General features: G+C 37.2%; 1 protein-coding gene across 1 annotated transcript in view; it reads left to right on the top strand.

Moving 5' to 3' along the window:
• FANCC (FA complementation group C) overlaps window positions 1–24695 on the top strand; it is a 297238-nt gene that overhangs the window by 198677 nt on the left and 73866 nt on the right. Inside the window, 2 exon segments of the mRNA XM_047700445.1 lie at window positions 1507–1620; window positions 2520–2584. Of these exon segments, the coding sequence (XP_047556401.1) occupies window positions 1507–1620; window positions 2520–2584 (179 nt within the window).

Below are 24695 nucleotides of genomic sequence, written 5' to 3'. Positions count from 1 at the left end.
ATGCTTTTAAAAATCTTTAATATGGGGGCGCCTAGGTGGCTCAAAGGGTTAAAGCCTCTGCCTTCAGCTCAGGTCATGATTCCAGGGTCCTGGGATCGAGCCCCGCATCGGGCTCTCTGCTCGGTGGGGAGCCTGCTTCCTCCTCTCTCTCTGACTGCCTCTCTGCCTACTTGTGATCTCTGTCAAATAAATAAATTTTAAAAATAAATAAATAAATAAATAAAATTGTTTAAAAAACCTTTAATATGTATTTTCAAATTGCTCTCTATAAGGCAGGCCTCTACTAACCTATAAGGCACCTTTGTTCAGGTTATAACCTCTGGGCAGACTAGCCCTGGCAATCCAAGCGTGGGGTGGGTAGGGAGCCGTGTTACACGCACTCAGACCCTCTGGGGGTGCCTCAGTGTGGTTCAGAGCAGCAGGACATAGGGATACCCATTTATATTACAGTAGCTCACACAGAGTACCTGTTTCAGAGAACCCAGATTAACATTCGGTATTTAGGTTTGTAAAAATCTTTAATTCATTAAGTGAAAAATAGTATGTTGATGTTTAAATTCACCCTTAGAGTTTATGAGGGTGAACGTTTATAAGTTTGTTTCTTGCACATTTGTATTTCCTTTTATGAATTATCTGTTCATACTCATTTTTATGTTCTTAGTGCTGTATTTTGCACATTATTTATGATCTGTTATTTGTTAGTAATATTCTTCCTAGATTGTGCTTGTATTAGTTTCTGAAAGCACAAGGTTTTATTTCTGTTTAGAACAACCAATAATTTGCTCTCTTGATTCTCAGTTTACAAAGTTCTTCCCCATTCAGATGCCTGAAAAGTACTTACGTTTTCTTCTTATTACTTCATTTTTACATTGATCTCTTTACATTGATGTTTAACATTTCTAATTTTTTTTTCAAATAGCCATCCCGTGTAACACCATTTATTGCATCATCTTTGCCTAGTAATTTGTGGTCTGTTTCTTGTTATGTGTTAAATTATTATAGCTACTTTGATAAAAATATTTTGCTGAGTTTAAAAACAATAAATATCACATTCTTTATTTTTAATAAATTTTATTTATTTATATGTCAGCGCAGACAGTAGGAGCGGCAGAGGGAGAAGCAGACTCCTTGCTGAGCAAGGAGCCTGATGCGGGACTCGATCCCAGGGCCCCGGTATCATGACATGAGTCAAGGCAGATGCTTAACCAACTGAGCCACCCCAGGCATCCCATGATCACATTCTTTATATGGTTAAGGCACTGTTCATTCATGATATATTTTTGCTTCACTGTTAACAATTATTTAAATCGACCTATTTTTAATGTGATAATTTTAATGCTGACTTATTCTTTATACCATGAATCCATGCGAACAGGGTATTTGGACAATTTAAGATTAATCATTTCACAGAGATGAGTGCATTTACGGATGACCTAGACTGCAGGCATTATAGGTAATAGGCACTTGCACTCACTTTTAATAACTTTGTCTGTTTATGGTTTTTAGGGGTTGTTATCTCATATACTTTCGGCATTCAGATTTGATACAAAAGAAGTTGGTCTTTTTACTCAAGGTCTTGAATTTACACCTGCAGATTACTATCCTGGTTTGCTTAAAAATGTGAGTATTTTTAATTTATTAGTATTGAAATTTTTGTTGCTTAATGTACCATGGCAAAAAAGGGTAAGAAACACCTCACTCTTCCAGGAAAGATGTTTAACTTTTCTCTGTTTATCTCTTCTTACCTTGGGTGGACTTACAGCCATGTAAGGAAGAAACGTGAGATGGGAGATTATGAGAAAAACGAAGGAAACCAGGAGAGGTTATTCTAAATCAACCAACCCCTCTTTTCTCTTAACAGATCTCGTTTATTCTTTCAAAGATTTTTGGGAGAAGAGATTTCCTTAGCCAGTATAAACACACCCTTTTACTGTTGGACAAATTTTGTATTTAAGACAACCTTAAGGAATTTTACATTAAAGCAAAAAATTCAATAAGTAACAATGTTGTAAATAGTAATATAGATTCACATCTTAGTATTAAAGTTTTGTTTTCTTCTGCCTTGAATTTTGGCCAAATTCAAGAAATTTTAATTTATGATCTTCTAAATACTGTTATAAGATTTTTAATGTTTGTTAACTGCTCTGGTGTTTTAGAAATTTTATATGTAAATAGCATTTTAAAAAATTACTAGAACTAAATTAGGAAGGAAAAAATAAGTTAATTTCAATGTGGTTTTATTTTTAACAAGTTTGATTTTCTTAGGAAATTAATGATCTGTCTATTGTTCATTTGCTTAAATTGGAATGTGGAATAACAGACATTAAAAATAAAATCCAAGTTATTAGTAAATGGACTTGGCACTGCTTTCTTTTCATTTTGACAAAGTAAAACAAGGAGAGGACGGGTAGGGGAGGGGAGGGAATCTCAACGGAAATATCACTCACACCAAGAAAAATAGAACTGATGTAATCCTGTTTTGCAGTATGAGTTAACCTGCAAATGATTTTGTTTTACAGATGGTTTTATCATTAGTGTCTGAACTCCGAGAGAATCATCTTAATGGATTTAACACTCAAAGGCGGTAGGTGTTAAACTAAACATCCCCCTTCTCAAGTTTCAAAATGTATCAGTCTGGTTATGAGAGAAAAATTTTATAATTCTTTGGAAATGCATGTTCATAGTTAGAGTTATATTCTGTGTGGAGAGATTATTTATACACGGCAAATTGGTGAGTTTTATGAAACTTTTTTAATCACTATTCTTTCAACTTCTATAGGGCAATAAATCATGCAGCATCTCTTGTGACCCATTGAGTAAAAAACCCTACATATACAGTAGAGAACACAAAGGAAAGGCTCAGCTCAGAGTGTGTGTGTGTGTGTGTGTGTGTGTGTGTGTGTGTCTTAAAAATACACACAAACAGTATTTACAAGGCAACAGATATTTGATGTGGACATATGACTTATTTTAAGAAACATAATACTCCAAAATCTAGACTAAACAAATCAAATAGATTCAGACAAATTAAAAGGCAATTAATCACATTACAAAATATTCTTCACTCTCAGAGAATTCAAAGTCGTCTTCATTGGTGAGCATTTCAGTTTTTTTTTTAAGGTTGTATTTATTCATTTGAGAGGGTGGGAGCATGAGCAGGGGGAGGGGCAGAGGCAGAGGGAAAAGCAGAAGCCCCGCTGAGAGCAGGGAACCTGATGTGGGGTCTCCATCCCAAGGCTCTAGGATCATGACCTGAGCCAAAAGCAGACGCTTAACCAGCTGAGCCACCCAGGTGCCCTGGTGAGCATTTCATTTTTAACAAATTTTTAACAAGAGAGTCTGGGGATAAGGGACTTTTGTCCTTGTTTTTTGCTTTTTGTTTGTTTTTATAAAGCTATTGTCAATTAAAGCTCTATCAGAAATGGCCTTTGCTCTCAGCCTATATGATCCTTTGCATCTGAACTTTAAAGTAAACTATAAAACTCTTAAGCAAAAACACCAGAGAAAATCTTCATTTATTGATTTGGCAGTGATTTTTTTTGGATATGACACCATAAGCACAAGCAACAAAGGAAAAGTAGATAAATTAGACTTCATTAAAATTATGAATTTTTATGAGTAATACTATCAAAGCAAAAAGACAGCTCATTGATTGAGTGAAGACATTTGGAAGTCTTGTATCCAATAAGGATTTAACTCCCTTAACTCAACAACAACAAAATATTCAATTCAAAAATGGGCCAAAAGAGTTGTTTATACATGTCTCCAAAGATGATATGCAGCTGGCTAGTAAGCACATGAAACAGTGTCCAGCACCACCAATTATTAGAGAAATGCAAATCAGAAACACAGTGGAATACCACATCACATATATTAGCATGATCTCTAATTTAAAAAACAAGCAAGATGAAAAATAATAAATGTTGGCAAGTAAGTTAAGAAAGTAGAACTTGTGCATTGTTGGTAGGAATGTAACAAACTATAGAAGTGATTCCTGAAAGGATAGTCTTGCTGGTGGGAATGTTAAATGGTACAGCTACTGTGGAAAAGTTTGGCAGTTCCTCAAAAAATTAAACATAGAATTACCATAAGACCAGCTCCTGGGTATATATTCAGAAGAATTGAAAACAGGGATTTGAACAGATATCTGAACACCAACGTACATAGCAGCATTATTCACAATAGCCAAAAGGTGGCAACACTCCCAAGTTCCCATTAGCAAAACGTGGAGTGGATAAAATGTGGATAAACAAAATACAATAGAATATTCTTCAGCCATAAAAAGGAATACAAATTTTATATATGCAAGAACATGGATGGACCTTGAAAACATCAAGCTTAGTGAAATAAGTCAGACACAGAAGGGCAAATAATGTAGGATATCACTTGTATGAAGTACCTAGAAGAGGAAAACTCAAAAGAGATAGAAAGAAGAATAGAGTTTATCAGGGGCTAGAGCGAATGGGGTTACTGCTTAATGATTCCATAGGTTTTGTTAGGGCTTAGGGATAATGAAGAGCCTTGAGTATAGATTGTGGTGGTGGGTACACAGTATGTGAATGCCTTTAATGCTACTAAATGGTTACCAAATACAAATGATTAAAAAAATAAAAATTATGTATGTTTTACCACAGTTTAAAAAAAGCAAGGAAAAAAAAACATGATACCAACTATACACTCCCTCAAATAACTAAAACACTTACATTAACATGTGTTAGAGAAGATATGGAACCACTGGATCTCTCATCTACTCTCTGTGAAAATGTGACTTGGGATCACCACTTTGGTAAACAGTGTAGTAGTTTATTGTAAAGTTAAACACACACTTACCATATGATTCATCAACTCCATTTTGAGTATTTACTCACAATAAATGAAAACATAGGTAGTCATAAATATTTCTATACAAATATTCACAGTTGCTCAATTTTGTAGTAGTTCAAAACCAGAAATGATCCAAAGGACCACCTTAACTGGATGGATAAACAAATAAGTATTGTCTGTTACCACCACTTAAAAAATGAAGGGGCACCTGGGTGGCTCAGTGGGTTAAAGCCTCTGCCTTTGGCTCAGGTCATGATCCCAGGGTCCTGGGATAGAGCCCCACATCGGGCTCTCTGCTCAGCGGGGAGCCTGCTTCCCCCTCTCTCTCTGTCTGCCTCTCTGCCTACTTGTGATCTCTGTCTGTCAAATAAATAAAAAAATTTAAAAAAAAATGAAAAGACAAGACAAACTGTGTGCATATATTTTCAGATTATGTATCTGATAAAGGGCTCCTACCCAGAATACCTAAAGAATTCAGTAATAAAACAAATAACCCATGTATAAAGAACTCCGTAACAAGACTACCCAGTTAAAAAAGTAGGCAAAAGATTGGAAAAGGTCATCAAAAAATATATACAAATGGCTGATAAGCACATGAACACTTGTATACAGATGTTCGTAGCGGCATTATTCACAAAAAAACAAAAAGTGGAAGCAACCCAAATAACCATCAACTCACAAATGGATAACAAAATATCCTATGTCCATACCGTAGAATACTGTATCTCACTAAGAAAGGAACAATCTACTGATCCATGTTGCAACGTGTGTGAACCTCAAAAACATTATGCTTAGTGAAAGAAGCCAGTCACAGAAGACCATATATTATGTGATCCCATTTTTATAATGTCCGTAATAGGTAAATCTATAGAGATAGTAGATTAGCTGTTGCCTGGAGCTAAATGTAGGAAGAGGGATTTGCTGCAAATGAAGATCTTGAAGTGACAGAAGCGTCCTAAAAGTGGATCATTAGTGGTAATGATTGTCCAACTTAGTAATTTATTAAGAATCTTTTAATTGAACATTTCAAATAGGTACATTTTATGGGATATAAATTATATCTAAAAAGTAATGAGAAGAGTCCCTGGGAAGGCAAGGAAAGCATTTACAATAATTTATTTACATGCCAGGTAGAAACTTTACTTTTGCCTTGAGATGAATGTTGAATAATAGAATTGGAGCTTTATTAAAATGGACTTAAAACATCAGTAGGATACAATGTATATGTACACCCTTCACCAACATCCTGAGCTATGTCAAACTAATGATTTTTTAAAAACTTAACTGAGAAGAAACAACAACAAAACAAAAACACTATTAACAAGTGAAAAACATCAGCCAGAGAATTGGAAGATATTTGCAACCTATAAAACAGATGATCAGTATGGGAAATATAGAAATGCCTACTGCAAATCAATCATAAAGAGGCAAACACTCCAGTATAGAAATGGGCAAGAAATATAAGTAAGTTATTACTAAGAAAGGAAAACAATAAATAACAAACATTTAAAAAAATTCAAGAGTGATGTCAGCAAGACCGTAGAATAGGAAGCCCCAGTCCTTGTTTCCATACAGAAACACTGACTTAGCAATGGTGTATGACCCAAAGAGCCTTTATGAGAACTCCAGAAACCAATTAAGATGCTATAATACCCAGGCAAACCCAAAGTTAAAAACAACCATATTGAAATGGGTAAGAAAGCCATTTCGTATCAACCACAGTACCCCTTCCCCTAAACTGGCTCTGTATCCTGGGATTGGGAGGAAAACGCTAGCTTACAGTTTCTCCTTTGAGGGGGAAACAAAAGAATGGAATATGTTCGGTGTTCCTGCTTTGGGGAGATCACCTGAGGCACTGGTGTCTCACTTGCCTGACTCTGACCACAAACGGGACCCGCAGACTTTCAGTGCCTGGGTACTGAGGAACGGTCGAGCGTCCCAGCTGCTGCTTGCAGCACCGGGAAACCGGCAGCGCTGCCGGTGGAGGTAGGCTCAGGGAGGAAACACCCAGCTCCCAGCTAAGGTCTAGATGGGGCAGGGGCTGAGAAAAAAAGAGTGGAATGTGCATCTAATTTTCCATCTTCAGAAGGGGCTACTTTAGGGATTCGTTTCAGTCTCCCATGACTTGAAGCAATAACAGAACCAGCATGCTTTGGAGGTCAGAAGTCTGCAGAGAACCACAGAGCTAGTGGCTTATTGTAGCACCAGAGAACCTGCAGTACCAAAGACAAACACCAGAGGGAGGAAGAGATTGCAAACTCCTGAAAACTGGCAAGCTCTCTGGGAAATTATTCCATAAACAATCCCAGAGAAGACATATCCCCAGATAAGATTCAGAGGACCCCCAGATTCTCTCACTAGGTTGAATTGTGAGAGTCTTCTCCTGTAAAAGGAAGTCCATAAAGCCTGGGAGAAGTGGCTATTTCTTTGGCTGCAGAAAATGCAACAAGAAAATAATGCACACAAAGAAACAGGAAAACATGGCCCAAACAAAGGAACAAAATTAATTTGCACAAACCTACCCTAAAGAAGTGGAGAACTATGAACTGCCTGTCAAAGAATTAAAAATAATTATCCTAAAGGAGCTAAATGCACTATAATAGAATACAGATAAATAACTAAATGAAATCAGAAAAATGATGCATAAACAAAATGAGAATATCAAGAGATAGCAATTAGAAGAAAACACCAAATAGACATTCTGGAGCTAGAACATAGTAACTGAATTGAAAAATTTAGTAGAGGGGTTCAGCAGTAGTCTTAGTCAAGCAGTTAACTTGAAGACATGTCACTTGAAATTATCAAATCAAGTAAAAAAAAAAGGGGGGGAATGAAGAAAAGTTAATTAAGCCTTAGAGTTTATGGAACACCATCAAGTGCACGAGTCATATGTATTGCAGGAGTCACAGAAATGAGAAAAAGACAACTTATCAAATCTAAGAAAGGAACTGGACATCCTAATTCAAGAAGCTCAAAGAACTCCCAACTAGAATAAATCCAGAAGGACCTACAGCAAGACATGTTGTAATCAAACTGTTAAGAGGTAGAGAGTGTTGACAGCAAGAAAAAGCAAAAAAAGAACACAAGGAATGTAACACCTACAAGGAAGTTTTCCAGATTATCAGTGGATTACTCAGCAGAAACATTAAGGCCAGAAGGGAACAAGATGACATATTCAGACGTGCTTAAGAAAAAAAAAAAAAAAAAAAAAAAAAAAAACCCCTGCCAACCAAGATTATTATATTCTGCAAAGTATCCTTAAAAATGAAGGGGAAATTAAGACCTTCCCAAATAAACAAAAGCTGAGGGAGTTAATCACCACTAGACCAGCCTTACAAGAATTGTTAAAGGGAGTTTTTCAAGTTGAAACCAAAAGACTTTAGGCAGGAACACAAGAGCATACTGAAATATAAACTCTCTGGTAAAGGTAAATATATAAACAAATGTAAAATCCTTAATACTATAATGGTGATACATAAATTACTCTTAAATCTGGTAAAATTTAGACAATAAAAGCAAAAGAAAAAACTGTAACCACGAAATTATGTTAATGGGGGCACCTGGGTGGCTCAGTCAGTTAAGCATCTGCCTTCAGCTCAGGTTATGATCCCGGGGTCCTGAGGTTGAGCCCCATGTGGGGCTCCCTGCTCAGCTGGGAGCCTGCTTTTCCCTCTCCCTGTGCCTCTCCCCACCCCCACTCTTGCAGGTGTGCTTGTACACTCTCTCGCTCTCTCTCAAATAAGTAAATAGAATCTTTTAAAAAATTGTGTTAATGGGTATAAAACAAAGAGATATAATAACATAAAGCATGAGGAGGAGATATAAAGGAGTAAAGTTTTTGTGTGTAACTGAAGTTATCAGTTTAAAATAGATTGTTGTAACCATAAGATGTTTTATGTAATCTCCATGGTAAAGACCAAAAAAAAAAAAAAAAAACCCTATAGAAGTTACACAAAGGAAAATGAGAAGGGAACCAAAGCATATCACTACAAAAAGAAAAAAGAAAAAAAAAATCAACGAAACACAAAGGAAGGCAGCAAGAGAGGAAAAATGAACAAAATAACCTCAAGACATGTAAAAAAATAATGAAATGGCAAAAGTAAATTGTTCTGTATCAGCAGTTACTTTAAATGTAAAAGGATTAAACTCTCCAATCAAAAGATGTTGAATGGCTGAATGGATTTTTTTTAAAAAAAGATCCAACTATGTGCTGCCTACAAAAGATTCATTTTAGATATAAGGATGTATAGAAGCTTAAAGGGAAAGGATGGAAGAAGATAGCCAATGCAAATTTTAACCACAAAAGAGCAGCAGTGGCTCTACTTCTGTAGAATATGTTAAATCAAAAACTCTTATAAGAGAGAAAGACCTTGTATAATGGTAAACTGTTCACGTCACCAGGAAGATAAAACAGTTTATAAATGTCTCTGCACCTAATAGAGCATTGAAATATATGAAGCAAACATTGACAAGATTGAAGGGAGAATTGAAAGTAACACAATAATCATAGGAGATTTTAATACCCTACTCTCAATAATGTGCAGATCAACCAGACCAAAGATCAATAAGGAAACAGGATTTGAAAAACAGAACAACTGAACCATATAGATCCATACAGAACACTCTATACAATAACAGCAAAATACATTCTTCTCAAGCACATGCAGAACATTCTCCAGGATAGGTCACATGTTAGGCCACAAAACAAGTCCTCTAAGAAATGTAAGGTTGAAATTATGCCAAGTGTTTCTTTCAACCACAGAGTTATGAAATTAGAAATTTTTAAAAATTCATAAATATGTGCAAATTATATAACACATTCTTGAACAACCAGTGAGTCAAAGAAGAAATCACAAGGGAAATTAGAAAATATGTTGAGGGCCGCCTGGGTGGCACAGTAGTTAAAAGTCTGCCTTTGGCTCAGGTCATGATCCCAGGATCCCAGGGTTCTGGGATCCAGCCCTGCATCAGTGGGCTGTCTGCTCAGTGGGAGGTCTGCTTCCCTCTCTCCCACTTCGCCTGCTTATGTTCCCTCTCCTACTGTGTCTCTCTCTCTCTCAAATAAATAGTTATTTGAGAGAGAGTGTAAGAGAGAGCATGAGAGGGGAGAAGGTCAGAGGCAGAAGCAGACTTCCCACGGAGCTGGTAGCCTGATGTGGGACTAGATCCCAGTACTCTGGGATCATGACCTGATCCAAAGGCAGTCACCCAACCAACTGAGCCACCCAGGTGCCTAAATAAATAAAATCTATTAAAAACAAAAAAGAAAATATGTTGAGACAAATGAAATATGAAAACATAGTGTACCAAAAAGAATAGGATGAGAGAAAACTAGTACTAAGAGGAAAGTATGTAGCAGTAAATACCTTCTTTTAAAAAGATCTGAAATCAGCAACCTAATTTTATACCTCAGGGAACTAGAAAAAGAACAAACTAAACCCAAAGATAGCAAAAGGAATGAAATAATAAAGATTACAACAGAAATAAACTAAGGAGAGAATAGAAAAAAAATTCTTTTTAAAAGATCAAGAAAATTGACAAACCCTTAACTAGACTAAGAAAATCAGTGAGAAGACTCAACAAATACCAGAAATGAAAGAGAAGACATTACAACTGGTGGCACAGAAATAAAAAGAATAAGAGACTATGGAGGAGCAGTTAAGATTGCAGAGGAGTAGGGAACCCTAAGATCGTCTGGTCATTAGAATTAGCTAGATAGTTATCAAATTGTTCTGAAACCTGCAAAATCAATTGGACATCTGAGAAAAGAAGTGTTGCAATTCTACAAATAGAAAAGCAACTGCTTTTTGGAAGGTAGAAGTAGTGGAGACTTGAATCCAGGGTGATATATCGGAGGATAAGGTGGAGGAGAGGGAACCAGTATAAGGAGGCCACTGCAAAGTATTATAAGCAGTGGAACACAAAATGAGAACTTCTGGAAGTCTGCCTCAGTCAGGGAGACCCCTGGCTTAAAGATGCTCAGGTAGTAAAGTGGGGCAGAATCCCAGGTGGGACAGCATAGTCTCAGGATCCCTGGTGTTAGAAGAAGAATCGGGATACCTGAGGGCAGCAGAGTTCCCAGGCATTGGAACGGGGAAGCTGGCTGAAAACAGCGAATCTAGGTGCCAGCTTTCTGCTCTGTGTTGCCATAAACCACAAACCTTTGCAGGGTCCTCCAGCCACTCCCTTGGCAAGGGCCCAGCAAAGGCAGAGGCATAGGGAGACTACTCCCCTCCGTCCCGGAGGAAGAACAGCATGGGTCTGTGCTGCAGGAGTACATAAAATTTGGAGACTTGAAACTCAGAGTTTGCCTAGATAAAAATGCTCAGTCACAGTCTGGGTGAACACAGAGTTCTGACAGAAACCAGGGAGATAAGAGTCATTGACTATGTTTCTATGAGGGCTCACTGAAAACTAGAGGCCGAGAAATTTTAGCTCCAGGGGTAAAGAGTGGGGCACCACCATATTCATCCTGCCTATCTGTGATGAAAGCCCTCAGGGAGCAGAACAGTGCAATCTTGTGTAATCTGGAGCTGCTTACACTGAGCAGGGCCCCCTGGCAAGAGAGACTTATTTGTACCAGGAAGAGCACCTGAAAATTAGCCCAACGGGCCCCTTCGACAGAAGACCATCAGGAACAACTGGCTGCACCCTTTACTCATCATAGAGAACTGCAAAGCTTCAGCTCTTGGAGAAAACATATGTTTTTTAATTCTTTAGTCTTTCAGGGTTTTGTTGTTGTTGTTGTTTAGCTATTTTATTTTTTCAATTCTTTTTTTTACTTTTTATTTATAAATATATATATATGGTGTGTGTGTGTATATGTTATATATATATATAAATTTTGCTTCTTTTCATTGTATCTTATTTTTGTGTATATATATATGTTTCTCTTTCTTTCCTATTTTGGGATCTAGTTTCTTTTAACAAACAGACCAAAATACACCCAGGATCTAGTTTTTTGTTTTGTTTCTTATTTGATTTTTTTTCTTCTTGTTTTGTTTTTTGTTTTCTTCTCTTTTTTCTTTTTCTGTGGTTTTTATATTGTCTTTTCTCTCTCTTTGTTCTGTTCTTTTCTGGACAAAATGATAAGGCAGAGAAGTTTACCCCAAAGGAAAGAACAGGAGGTAGTACTCACTGCCAGGAATTTAATCAGTATGGATATAAGTAAGATGTCTGAACTAGAATTTAAAACAGTGATTACCAAGATACTAGCTGGGCTTGAAAAAAGCATAGAAGACACGAGAGAATCCCTTACTGAAGAAATAAAGGAACTGAAATCTAGTCAGACTGAAATTAAAAATGCTATTACTGAGATGTAGTCCCAAATGGAGGCCTTAAAGGTGAGGATAAATGAGGAAGAAGAGAGAGTCTGTGATACAGAAGATAAAATGATGAAAAATAAGGAAGCTGAAAAGAGACAAAGACAACTATTGGATTAGGAAGGGAGACTTTGAGAACTCAGCGATTCCATAAAGTGAAATAATACCCAGATAATAGGGGTTCTAGAAGATGGAGAGAGGGAGGGAAGGGCAGAAGGGTTACTTGAACAAATTACAGCTGAGAACTATATGTATATCTGAGAATCCCCAGATTAGGGAAGCTAACAGGCATTCATTCAAGTCCAGGATGCAGAGAGGAACCCCCCCAAAATCAATAAATATAGGTCAATAACTCAACATATAATAATGAAACTTGCAGATTTCAAAGATAAAGAGAAAACTCTGAAAGCAGCTCTGGACAAGAGGTCCTTAACCTATAAGGGTGGACACATAAGGTTGGCAGCAGACTGTCTGCAGAGACCTGACAGGCCAGAAAGGACTGGTACGATATATTCAATGTGCTAAATGACAAAAATAGGCAGCCAAGAATACTTTATCCAGCAATGCTGTCATTCAGAACAGAAGGAGAGATAGAGAGTTTCCAGGATAAACAAAAATGAAAGGAATTTGTAAGCACTAAACCAGCCCTGCAAGAAATACTAAAGGGGATCCTTTGAAAGAAGAGTCCAAAAGTAGTAAAGACCAGAAAGTAACAGAGACAACAGACAGAAACAGTAATGTCACAGGGAATACAGTGGCACTAAATTCATATCTTTTACTAGTTACTCTGATTGTAAATGGGCTAAATGCCCCAATCAAAAGATATAGGGTATTGGATTGGATTTTAAAAAATTAAAACAAAAACAGAAACAAAAAAATAAGACTCATCCATATGCTGTCTACAAGAGACACATGTTAGGCCCAAAGATACCTCTAAATGGAGTGAAGAGTTGGAGAACCATTTATCATGCAATGAACATCAAAAGAAAGCCCGAGTAGTTATCCTCATATCAGACAAACTAGATTTGAAACCAAAGAGTATAATAAGAGATGGAGAAGGACACTATGTCATAATAAAAGAATCTATCCAACAAGGAGATCTAATAATCATAAATATTTATGTCCCTAAAATGGGAACAGCCAAATAAATAAACCAGTCACTAGCAAAGTTAAAGAAACTAATTGATAATAATACAGTAACAGTAGGGGACTTTAACACCCTATTCTGCTCTGTGTTGCCATAAACCACAAACCTTTGCAGGGTTTGCCATTTATAATGGCACCAAAAGCCATAAGATACCCAGGAATAAACCTAGCCAAAGATGTAAAGGATCTGTCCTCTGAAAACTGTAGAACACTTACAAAAGAAATTGAGGAAGACACAAAAGACTTTAACACCCTATTCATAGCAATGGACAGGTCAACGAAGCAGAAGATCAACAAGGAAATAAGGACTTTGAATGACAACACTGGATCAGATGGACTTTACAGTATATTCAGAGCATTTCATCCTAAAGCAGCAGAATACACATTCTTCTGGAGTGCACATGGAATATTCTCCTGAATAGATTACATAATGGGTCACAAATCAGGTCTCAACTGGTACAAAAAGATTGAGATTATACCCTGCTTATTTTCAGATGACAGTCCTTTAGAACTTGAACTCGATCATAAGAAAAATTTTGGAAGGACCGTGAATACATGCAGGTTAAGGAGCATCCTACTAGATAATTAATGGGTCAACCAAGAAATTAAAGAAGAATTTTAAAAAAATACATGGAAGCAAATGAAAATGAAAACAACAGTTCAGAACTTTTGGGATGCAGCAAAGGTGATCCTAAGAGGGAAGTTTATTGCAAACAGTCCTTTCTGAAGAAGAAAAATCTCAAAAGCACAACCTACTTTATATCTAAAGGAGCTGGAAAAAGAACAGCAAATAAAGCCTAAATCTAGCAGGAGAAGAGAAATAATAAATATTAGAGCAGAAATCAATGATACAGAAATCAGAAAAACAAAAGAACAGACCAAAGAAACTGGTAGCTGATTCCTTGAAAGAATAAGGTTGATAAACCCCTAGCCAGACTTATCAAAAAGAACGGGGAAAGGACCCAAATAAATAAAATCATGAATGAAAGAGGGGATATCACAACCAACATCTAAGAAATACAAACAATTATAAGAGAATATTATGGGGGTGCCTGGGTGGCTCAGTGGGTTAAGCCGCTGCCTTCAGCTCGGGTCATGATCTCAGGGTCCTGGGATCGAGCCCCACATCGGGCTCTTTGCTCAGCAGGGAGCCTGCTTCTCTCTCTGCCTGCTTCTCTGCCTACTTGTGATCTTTCTCTGTTAAATAAATAAATAAAATCTTAAAAAAAAAAAGAATATTATGAACAATTAACAAATTAGGCAGTCTGTAAGAAATGGATGTATTCTTAAATATGAACATATAAACTACCAAAACTGAAACAGGAAGAAGTAGAAAACCTGAACAGACCCATAACCAGCAAAGAAATTGAATCACTAATTCAAAATCTTCCAAAAACCAAGAGTCTAGAGGTCAGATGGCATCCCAGGGGAATTCTACCAATCATTTAAAGAAGAGTTAATACCTATTCTTCTGAAGCTGTTTCCAAAAAAAGGAAATGGAAGGAAAACTTCCAAAGTCATTCTATGAGTCCACCATTACCTTGATCCCCAAACCAAAAAAACAAAAAAAACCCACCCAAAAGGAGCATTATAGACCAATATCCCTGAAGAACATGGATCCAGAAATTCTCAACAAGATACTAGCTAATGTGATCCAACAATATATTAAAAGGATTATTCACCACAACCAAATGGGTTTTATTCCTGGGCTGCAAGGGTGGCTCAACATTCACAAATCAATCAACATGATACACCATATTGATAAAAGAAAGGATGGCAACTATATGATTCTCTCAATAGATGCAGAAAAAGCATTTGACAAAATACAGCATCCTTTCTTGATAAAAACTCTGCAGTACAGGGATAGAGGGAACATATCTCAGTTTCATGAAAGCCATATATGAAAAGCCCACAGCAAATAGCATCCTCAGTGGGGAAAATCTGAGACCTTTCCTCCTAAGGTCAGAGAAGGGGTGTCCACTCCCACCCTGTTGTTTGACATAATACTGGAAGTGCTACCCTCAGCAATCACACAGTAAAAATAAATAACAGGGGGCGCCTGGGTGGCTCAGCGGTTAAGCCGCTGCCTTTGGCTCGGGTCGTGATCTCAAGGTCCTGGGATCGAGTCCCGCATTGGGTTCTCTGCTCAGCAGGGAGCCTGCTTCCCTCTCTCTCTCTGCCTGCCTCTCTGTCTACTTGTGATCTCTGTCTGTCAAATAAATAAATAAAATCTTTAAAAATAAATAAATAAATAAATAAATAAATAACAGGTATCCAGATTGGCAAAGAATAAATCAAACTTTCATTCTTCACAGACGACATGATATTCTATGTAGAAAACCCTGAAGACTCCGTCCAGAGATTGTTAGAACTGATAAAGGAATTCAGCAAAGTCACAAGATATAAAATCAATACCCAGAAATCAGTTGCAGTTTTATACAATAACAATGAGGCAGAAGAAAGAGAAATCAAGGAATCGATCCCATTGTATAATGGCACCAAAAGCCATAAGATACCCAGGAATAAACCTAGCCAAAGATGTAAAGGATCTGTCCTCTGAAAACTGTAGAACACTTACAAAAGAAATTGAGGAAGACACAAAAGAAATGCTCATGGATTAGAAGAATAAATATTGTTAAAATGTTATGTTACCCAGAGCAGTCTATACTTCCAGAGCATCCCTATCAAACAAAATACCATCAATATTTTTCACAGAGCTGGAAAAAACAATTCTAAAATTTGTATGGAAGCAGAAAAGACTTCACATAACCAAAGTAATGTTGAAAAAGAAAATCAAAACTGGAAGCATCACAATTCTGGGCTTGAAGCAATATTACAAAACTGTAATCATCCAAACAGTATGGTACTGGCACAAAAACAGACACGTAAATCAGTGAAACAGAGTAGAAAACCCAGAAGTGGATCCTCAAATCTATGGTCAACTAATCTTCAACAAAGTAGGTAAGAATATCCAATGGATAAAAGACAGTCTCTTCAACAAATGGTGTTGGGAAAACTGGATAGCCACATGCAGAAGAATGAAACCAGACCACTTTCTTATGCCACATACAAAAATAAACTCAAAATAGATGAAAGACCTAATTGCGAAGTAGGAATCCATCAAATTCCTAGAGGAATTTTTGACATAGGTTACAGCAGCTTCTTGCCGGACCATCTCCAAAAGCAAGAGAAACAAAATCAAAAATCAACTATTGGGACTTCATGACAGCAGAAGAAACAGTCAACAAAACTAATAGGCAACCTACTGAATGCAAGAAGATATTTGCCAGTGTCTTGTCAGGTAAAGGCTAGTGTACCAAATCTATAAAAAATTAAACTCAACACCCCCAAAACAAAAAATCTAGTCAAGAAATGGGCAGAAGAGATGAACAGACATTTCTTAACAGAAGACATACAAATGGCCAACAGATACATGAAAAAATGCTCAATATCACTTGCATCAGGGAAATACAAATCAATACCAAAATGATCTCACACCAGTCAGAATGGCTAAATCTAACAAGTCAGGAAACACCAGATATTAGCAGGGAAGCAGAGAAAGGGAAACTGTCTTACGCTTTTGGTGGGAATGCAAACTGGTGCATCCACTCTGGAAAAGAGTATGGAAGTTCCTCAAAAAGTTAAAAATAGAGGGCACCTGGGTGGCTCAGTGGGTTAAAGCCTCTGCCTTTGGCTCAGGTCATGATCCCAGGATCCTGGGATGGAGCCCCGCATCGTTCTCTCTGCTCAGCAGGGAGCCTGCCTCCCCCCTCCTCTCTCTGCTTGCCTCTCTGCCTACTTGTGATCTCTGTCTGTCAGATAAATAAATAAATCTTAAAAAAAAATTAAAACTAGAATTACCCTATGATCCACCAAGTGCATTACTAGGTATTATGCAAAGGATACAAACATATTGATGTGAAGTGGTGCATACACTCCAGTATTTATAATAGCAATGTTCACAATAGCCAAACTATGGAAAGAGCCCAGATATCCATTGAGAGATGAATTTATATATAAAGAATATGTATATATATATACATATATATATACACACACATATATACATACATACATATATACATACAGTGGAATATTAGTCATCAAAAAGGCTCGCCATTTGCAACAATGTGGATAGAACTAGAGGACATTATGCTAAACGAGATAAGTCAGAGGAGCACAAATGCCATATGATTTCATTCATATGTGGAATTTAAGAAACAAAACAGATGAACATAAGGGAAGGGAAAAAATTAAAATGAGACCAAAAAAAAGGAGGAAATCGTAAGAGACTTAATTATAGGAGACACACTGAGAGCTGCTGCAGGGGAGGTGGGTGGGCAAATGGGGGTAATTAGATAATGGGCATTAAGGAGGGCACTTGAGGTAATGCTCACTGAGTATTGTATACAATTGATGAATTGCTAAATTCTACCTCTGAAACTAAGAATACAATATATGATAGGGCGGAGGGAAGCTCATCAGTGGGGCCACGAACTGAGTGCCTTGTGTCACTCTACCCCATGTCCCCTGGGAAGGTCTGAGACTAGGGCCATAGAGCGGCCCTAACAGGGTCCTCCCTGATTTCGGGGAGGTGAGTTCCCAGAGAAGAATACAATATATGTTAATTAAATTGAATTTAAATAAGAAATTTATAAAAAAAAGAATGAGACTACTATGAACAATTATATTGTAACAAATTGGATAACCTAGAAGAGATGGTTATCTTTTTTATAAACATAAAACCTACTAAGAGTGAATCATAAATTTTTAAAAATCTGAACAAATCTGTACAGGAAGGAGACTAAATCACCAATCAAAAACTTTCCAACAAAGAAAAGCCCAGGACCAGATGGTTTCGCTAGAGTATTCTACCAAATATTTAAAGAATTAACACCAGTCCTTCTCAAACTGTCTGAAGTAATGGAAGAGGAGGGGTACATTGCAAAACTCATTTTATGAGGACAGCATTACCATGAAACCAAAGGCAGATGAAGACAGTAGAAGAAAACTATAGGCCAATATTTGTGATGAATATTGATGATGTGTAAAAATCCTCATCAGTGTACAAGCAAACCAATGTCAGCAATACACTAAAAAGATTGTGCATCATGATCAAGTGGGATTTATTCCTAGCATGCAAAAATGATTCAAGATACAAAAAGCAATTAGTGTAATACACCATGTTAGCCAAATGATGGGAAAAAACCACATCATGGTAATTTCAGTTAAATCAGAAAAAACTGTTTGATAAAATTCAACACCCTTTCATGATAAGAACATTCAGCAAATTAGGAATACAAGGAAACTGCTTCAACAAAATAAAGACCATGTGTGAGAAGCCTACAGCTAACATCATCCTTCATGGTGAAAGACCAAAATTTTTTCCTTCTAAAATCAGGAACAAAGCAAGGATACCCTCTCTTACCACTTCTTTTTAACAGAATGCTGGAAGTACTGGAGAAATGGGGCAAGACAAAGAAACAAAAGGCATCCAAATTTTATTTTATGTTTGTTTGTTTTTTTAAGATTTTATTTATTTATTTATTTAGAGTGCACATGGGAGGAGGGTGGGGATGGGGGGAGAGGGAGAGTCTTCAGCAGACTCTGAGCTGAGGGTAGACCTGACTCTCAGTCCCATCATCCTGAGATCATGACCTGAGCAGACACCAAGAGTAGGATACTTAGAACTGACAGAGCCACCAGGTGCCCCCAGGCATCCAAAATTTAATTTTTTTTTTAAAGATTTTATTTCTTTATTTGAGAGAGAGAGAAAGAGAGAGAGAGACAGAGCATGAGCCGGGGGTGGGGGGGCGCGGAAGCAAAAGGAGAGGGAGAAGCAGACACTCCACTGAGCAGGAAGCCTGATGTGGGACTCCATCCCAGGACCTGGGATCATGACCTAAGGTGAAAGCAGATGCTTAACCGACTGAGCCACCAAGATGTGCCCCCCCAACTTTTTTTAAGATTTTTTAAGATTTTAAGATTTTTTTTTTTTTTTTTTAGAAAGAAAATGAGGTTTTCTAAAAACATTTTAGAAACAGAAAGAAAATGAGAGAACGTGTGCAGGGGAAGGGACAGAGGGAGGAGAGTCCCAAGCTGACTCCACACTGAGCATGGAGCCCTGTGGGGCTTGATCTCATGACCTTGAGGTCAGGACCTGAGCCCATACCAATAGCTGGATGTTTAATGAACTGCACCACACAGGCACCCCTCAAGGCATCCGAATTTTAAGGGACAGTTTACCGTTTGTAAATGACATGATCTTATACATAGAAAAACCTAAAGACTCCACAGAAAAAAACTGTTAGAACTAATAAATGATTTGAGTAAGGTTACAGGATGCAAAATCAATACTTAAATATCAATTGTGTGGGGTTTTTTAAAAAGATTTTATTTATTTGACAGAGAGAGATCACAAATAGGCAGAGAGGCAGGCAGAGAGGGGGAAACAGGCTCCCTGCTGAGCAGAAAGCCCGATCTGGGGCTTGATCCCAGGACCCCGAGATCATGACCTGAGCTGAAGGCAGAGGCTCAACCCACTGAGCCACCCAGGCGCCCCTCAGTTGTGTTTTTATACACTAACAGCAGTCCAATAAGACATTTTTTTAAAAGCCCATTATAATATCAAAAAGAACAAAATATCTAGGAATAAACTTAATCAAGGATATAAAAGACTTGTATGCTGCAAACTATAAAACATTGCTGAAAAAAATTAAGTGTGACACAAATAAATGAAAAGGCATTCTGTGTTGAGGTATTAGAAGACTTAATATTGTTTAAGTGTCCATACTACCCCCAGGCAGTCCATAAATACAGTGTAGTCCTATTAAAATCCAAATCGCATTTTTCTTTTGCAGAAATGGAAAAAAAAGGCCCTAAAATTCATATAGAAGACTCCAAACAGCCAAAAACCTTGAAAAGAAAAACAGATAGAGGCCTAACACTTCTGGATTTGAAAACATAACTCAAAGCTATAGTCATTAAGTCTCTTTGGTTCTGATATAAAGCCAAACACATAGACCCATGGAACAGAATAGTAAGGAAGTTGCAAAAAGATATCCATAATGTCCTAAAAAAGTGTTAAAACTAGACAGAAAGGACTCACAACATTAGGGGATTGCCAGCTCCTAGAAGGGAGAAGAGGAAATGGGACAGGAGAAGGGTATTTCAACTGTAATTGAAACATTTTTATTTCTTTAAAACCTCAACTGAAAATACCAATAAAATGTTAGCTTTGTAAAATCTTGGCAATGAGTACCCAGTAAATGTTATTAATAATTCCCTAGGTTTTTCTTATAATTTTATAATTAAACTTAAAAAATGTAAATACAGTTTTAGCTAGTAAAATCCTGAAAATTAAAAGATAATATTCATAATAAAAAAATAATTTCCTGCCTCAGGTTCTTATTTCCAAAATAGCAGGTGTAGTTCATGAAAAAACAATCATCTTTAATCATCCTCAGATTGCTTAGTATTTATTCCTCTCTGGAGTTTTTCCCCTTTATTTAGATCTTTTTACACTTACCCATTATTTCCTTTTACTGGTCTTTCAGATTCTTTCTTCAGAATGTGTGCTTTTCATTTTCTCACCCTCAGACAGGAGAGGGTAGCCGTTCAGAAAGGCATCTAAACTCTACTGACCACAGTTAGGAAAGCCTGCTGGAAGCTATTAGCTAATACTCTCTTTGCATCTGAGAAATTTCCATTTGTGCCAGATTGGATCATTTTGTGGGGCATGTTCATTCCCAAATTTATGATTGTTTCTTCAGTAAGGATGTGTATTCTTCAAAAACAATATGCACATATTCCCCATATTCCCTGGTGCAGAGCAAAGTTTACTGAAGGGTGTCCACACTGGCACTCCAGCTGGCAGTAGTGGCAAAGATACAGCAGTGATTAACTTGATGAGTAGTTTAAAAACTCTAACTTTAGTCAAAGCAAGTTAGTGATGTAATTAGTAAAATTCTTAGCTGAATTTACCAAGAGTATGAGATGCTTCCATTAGTAGAATGTCCTCTGGACACTGGCACATCTCATACATTCCTAATTTGCTCTTTTGAATAATTTTTACTATGGAGTCTTAATTTTTGAATGAATTCTAGAATTCAGCAAGAAATGTCTTACAGGTATTTTTTTGAATGTGTTGAGTTTTTTAGAGAAATTCAGTCTCTTGAATTAAGTTAATTTATACTTATCAGAAGATTGAATTTAAAAAGCAATTTGATGTTCAGCATTCTTTTTGTTTCTTTATGAGCTTTTAAAGTCCTACTTTTAAGACCTCAAATCAGGAAGTTCTGTTCTCCATCCATAAAAGATCCTGGGTCCCTTAAAGCTTATGTGAGACTCAGAACTCCACATCTACAGTTCTCTAGTGAATTGTTAAGTCCAACCAAGTGTACTTTCTTGTATCAAGTAGAGACATTTCATGAAATCAGGTAGTGGAATGGCATCATGATAACATTTGAAAGAGTTGCCAAACATGCTGAAGCCATTATAGTTGTTGCTATCATAAGTTATAATAATAACAACAATATGTATCATCATAATATATAAATTTCTCCTACTATATACATACCTGAAGTTTTCTGTACATTTTTAAGATTTAAAAGTCAAAAAAGTTGAGTAAGAATATAATATATTAGGCACAGTATTTTCTGGTGTACTTGGATGTAGATATTCCCCTATTTATGAGACACAAATTTGCTCATTACTTTCCTTCCCCTAGGAAGACTTAAATATTCAAGCCACCAAGAGCCTCTCAAACTTAAACACCATATAAGCAATGCAGTTGTTTTTCTCTTTGTTTTTAACAGAGGGCATCTGTACTTTTTTTTTTTTTTCATTTTTTTCTACTTAAAATTTTTAAAAGATTTTATTTATTTACTTTTGCAAGAGAGAGAGAGAGAGAGAGCGCACACACGAGTGGGGGTTGGGGCAGAGGGAGAAGCAGACTCCCCGCTGAACAGGGAGCCTGATATGGTACTTGATCCCACTGCCCTGGGTTTATGACCTGAGCAAAAGGCAGACACTTAACTGACTGAGCCACCCAGGCACCTACTACTTAAATCTTCAAAGTTCATTTCAAAAGACCCAAAAGTCTTATAGAAAATATAGAATTAAGCTCATAACTTCAATGCATAAAATGTCAGAGGAACAAAAAAATAGGAAAATCTGTTTGGTTTTCTTTTACATTATTTTTAGAGGCCTGATAAATGGTCTTGTCATAGCATTTTAAATAGAATTTCACTTGCCACCAACCAAAATCAACAATTCAGTGACAGAATGTTTAAATTCTCTCCTGTTCTTTGCTGTAAACCGTCCAGAAGGAGTGACATTCTGGTTTTTCTGAGCATCATCAGTTTATCTTGTAATTCTATGGTTTGCTGCAGATGGCTTGGAAGCTTCAGTATAGCCACATGGGAATGATATTTCCAGCAGTATATGGTTACTGTTGAGCCTTCTGCAGTTGAATTTTTGTGCAAAAATCATTTGGAAGTGCTGCTCTGGCAATCAATCAAGACATAATGCTTAGCGTAATCTAGTCTGGAAAGTGTTGCATAACTATAGACGAAGTGGGACTTCCACACTCTGGCAAGCTTCAGACCGAAAGAGGGAGCCATGAAGGCTGTGAGCACTTTGAAAGCCCTTCAGAAGATCATCAGTTGACCTTGCCTACATTTTGGTAGAACCAAGAGCTGCTGAAATTTATATGAGACTTTAGAATTTTTCAGGAAAATTCTCTTGGACCTTTTCAGCCTAATTGATAGATTCAATCTGTAGCCTATAAACAACAGTGCTTGATAAATGCCCTTGGTGCCAGGATTGTCTTTTCCACACAGCTAGTAGCCAGTGATAGACTCTGACTCCTCTCTTTTAAGGTAACTAGAGAATGTAAGACTTTTTTTTTTTTTTTTTTTTTAGATTTTCTTTATTTATTTGTCATAGACAGAGCACAAGCAGGCAGAGTGGCAGGCAGAGGCAGAGAGAGAAGCAGGCTCCCTGCTGGACAAGGAACCCTATATGGGACTTGATCCCAGGTCCCTGGGATCATGACCAGAGCTGAAGGAAGCAGCTTAACTGACTGAGCCACCCAGGTGCCCCGAGAATGTAAGACTTTTAAAATAATGAGAGAGAAGTTGCACATATAGGTCTTTTAGAGAGGAAGATTGCTGAAGGGTAGAAGATAGAAGCACTGCCTCCCTGCTTCTTTATTTCTGAGTTCTGGATTTTCTATAAGTATACAAAACTATTTTTCCATTTCTCAAACATTCACAGAGCCCTTAGTTTATGCAAAATATTCTGCTAGATTCTGCACAAAATACACACAAAAAACATTCCACATTCCACATATACACACCAACTCCCCTTTCTTCTATCCTACCCAGTAAGTTCATAAATTCCAGAAATTTTAGGTAAATCCCTCTCTTTGTTAAACTTAGATGATGAACTTGAAAACATTAATTATTTTTAGATCTAAATCCACCTTGGCAGTGGGTTAGAGAAAGATGGTAGAGCACTGAGGAAGGTATCTGTTGTTGAAGAGACTGGGGTCATTTAGGAAAGTGGAACAGAACAAGATGTGAGTTTTAGAAAAGGTGATCATTTGAGGAAAAAAGACAAAATGTTCACATAAGAATAAGTCATTGTGTAGTTTGACAAAACTTTATTTCTGTGAGAATTTTACAGTTGGTTACCAAGAAAATAATACAGCTCAACAGAAAATTTATAAGAATTAACGAACATAAAAATCTTAAATACAGTTCTATCATGTCTCCTTAAAGTATTCAGATTATTACTAGAGATTGATATCTTATTCTAGGGACTGCTACTGAAGAAGTAGTGTAGAGCAGCATTTCTCGGGCTTCAGTATGCATGAGGATCAAATTACGTTAAGCCTTTAACAAGCAGAGGGATGCCTGGGTGGCTCAGTTGGTTAACCATCTGCCTTTGGCTCAGGTCATGATCCCAGGGTCCTGGGACTGAGTCCTATATGGGATTCCTTGCTCAGCAGGGAGGCTGCTTCTCCCTCTGCCCCTTCCCCCTGCTCATAGCTCTCTCTTGTACACACACACACACTCTCTCTCACACTCTATTTCACAAAAGTAAATAAAAAATTTTTAAGATTTTATTTATTTATTCGACAGAGAGAGGGGGGGAAGCAGGCTCCCCACTGGGCAGGGAGCCTGACACGGGGCTCGATCCCAGGACTCTGGGATCATGACCTGAGCCGAAGGCAGACGCTTAATGACTGGGCCACCCAGGTGCCCCAATAAATAAAATTTTTTAAGAAAGATGTTAACAAGCAGTTTTCTTGGCCCCACTCATAGGGATGCTGATGCTGATGTTGCTGGTTCTGAGGATCGTATTTTTGGAGTAGCTCTGATGCAGAGTACTTGGCCA

The sequence above is a fragment of the Lutra lutra genome, chromosome 13 (assembly GCF_902655055.1).
Source record: "Lutra lutra chromosome 13, mLutLut1.2, whole genome shotgun sequence".
NCBI lineage: Eukaryota > Metazoa > Chordata > Mammalia > Carnivora > Mustelidae > Lutra > Lutra lutra.
This window is presented reverse-complemented; position numbering and strand designations above follow the sequence as displayed.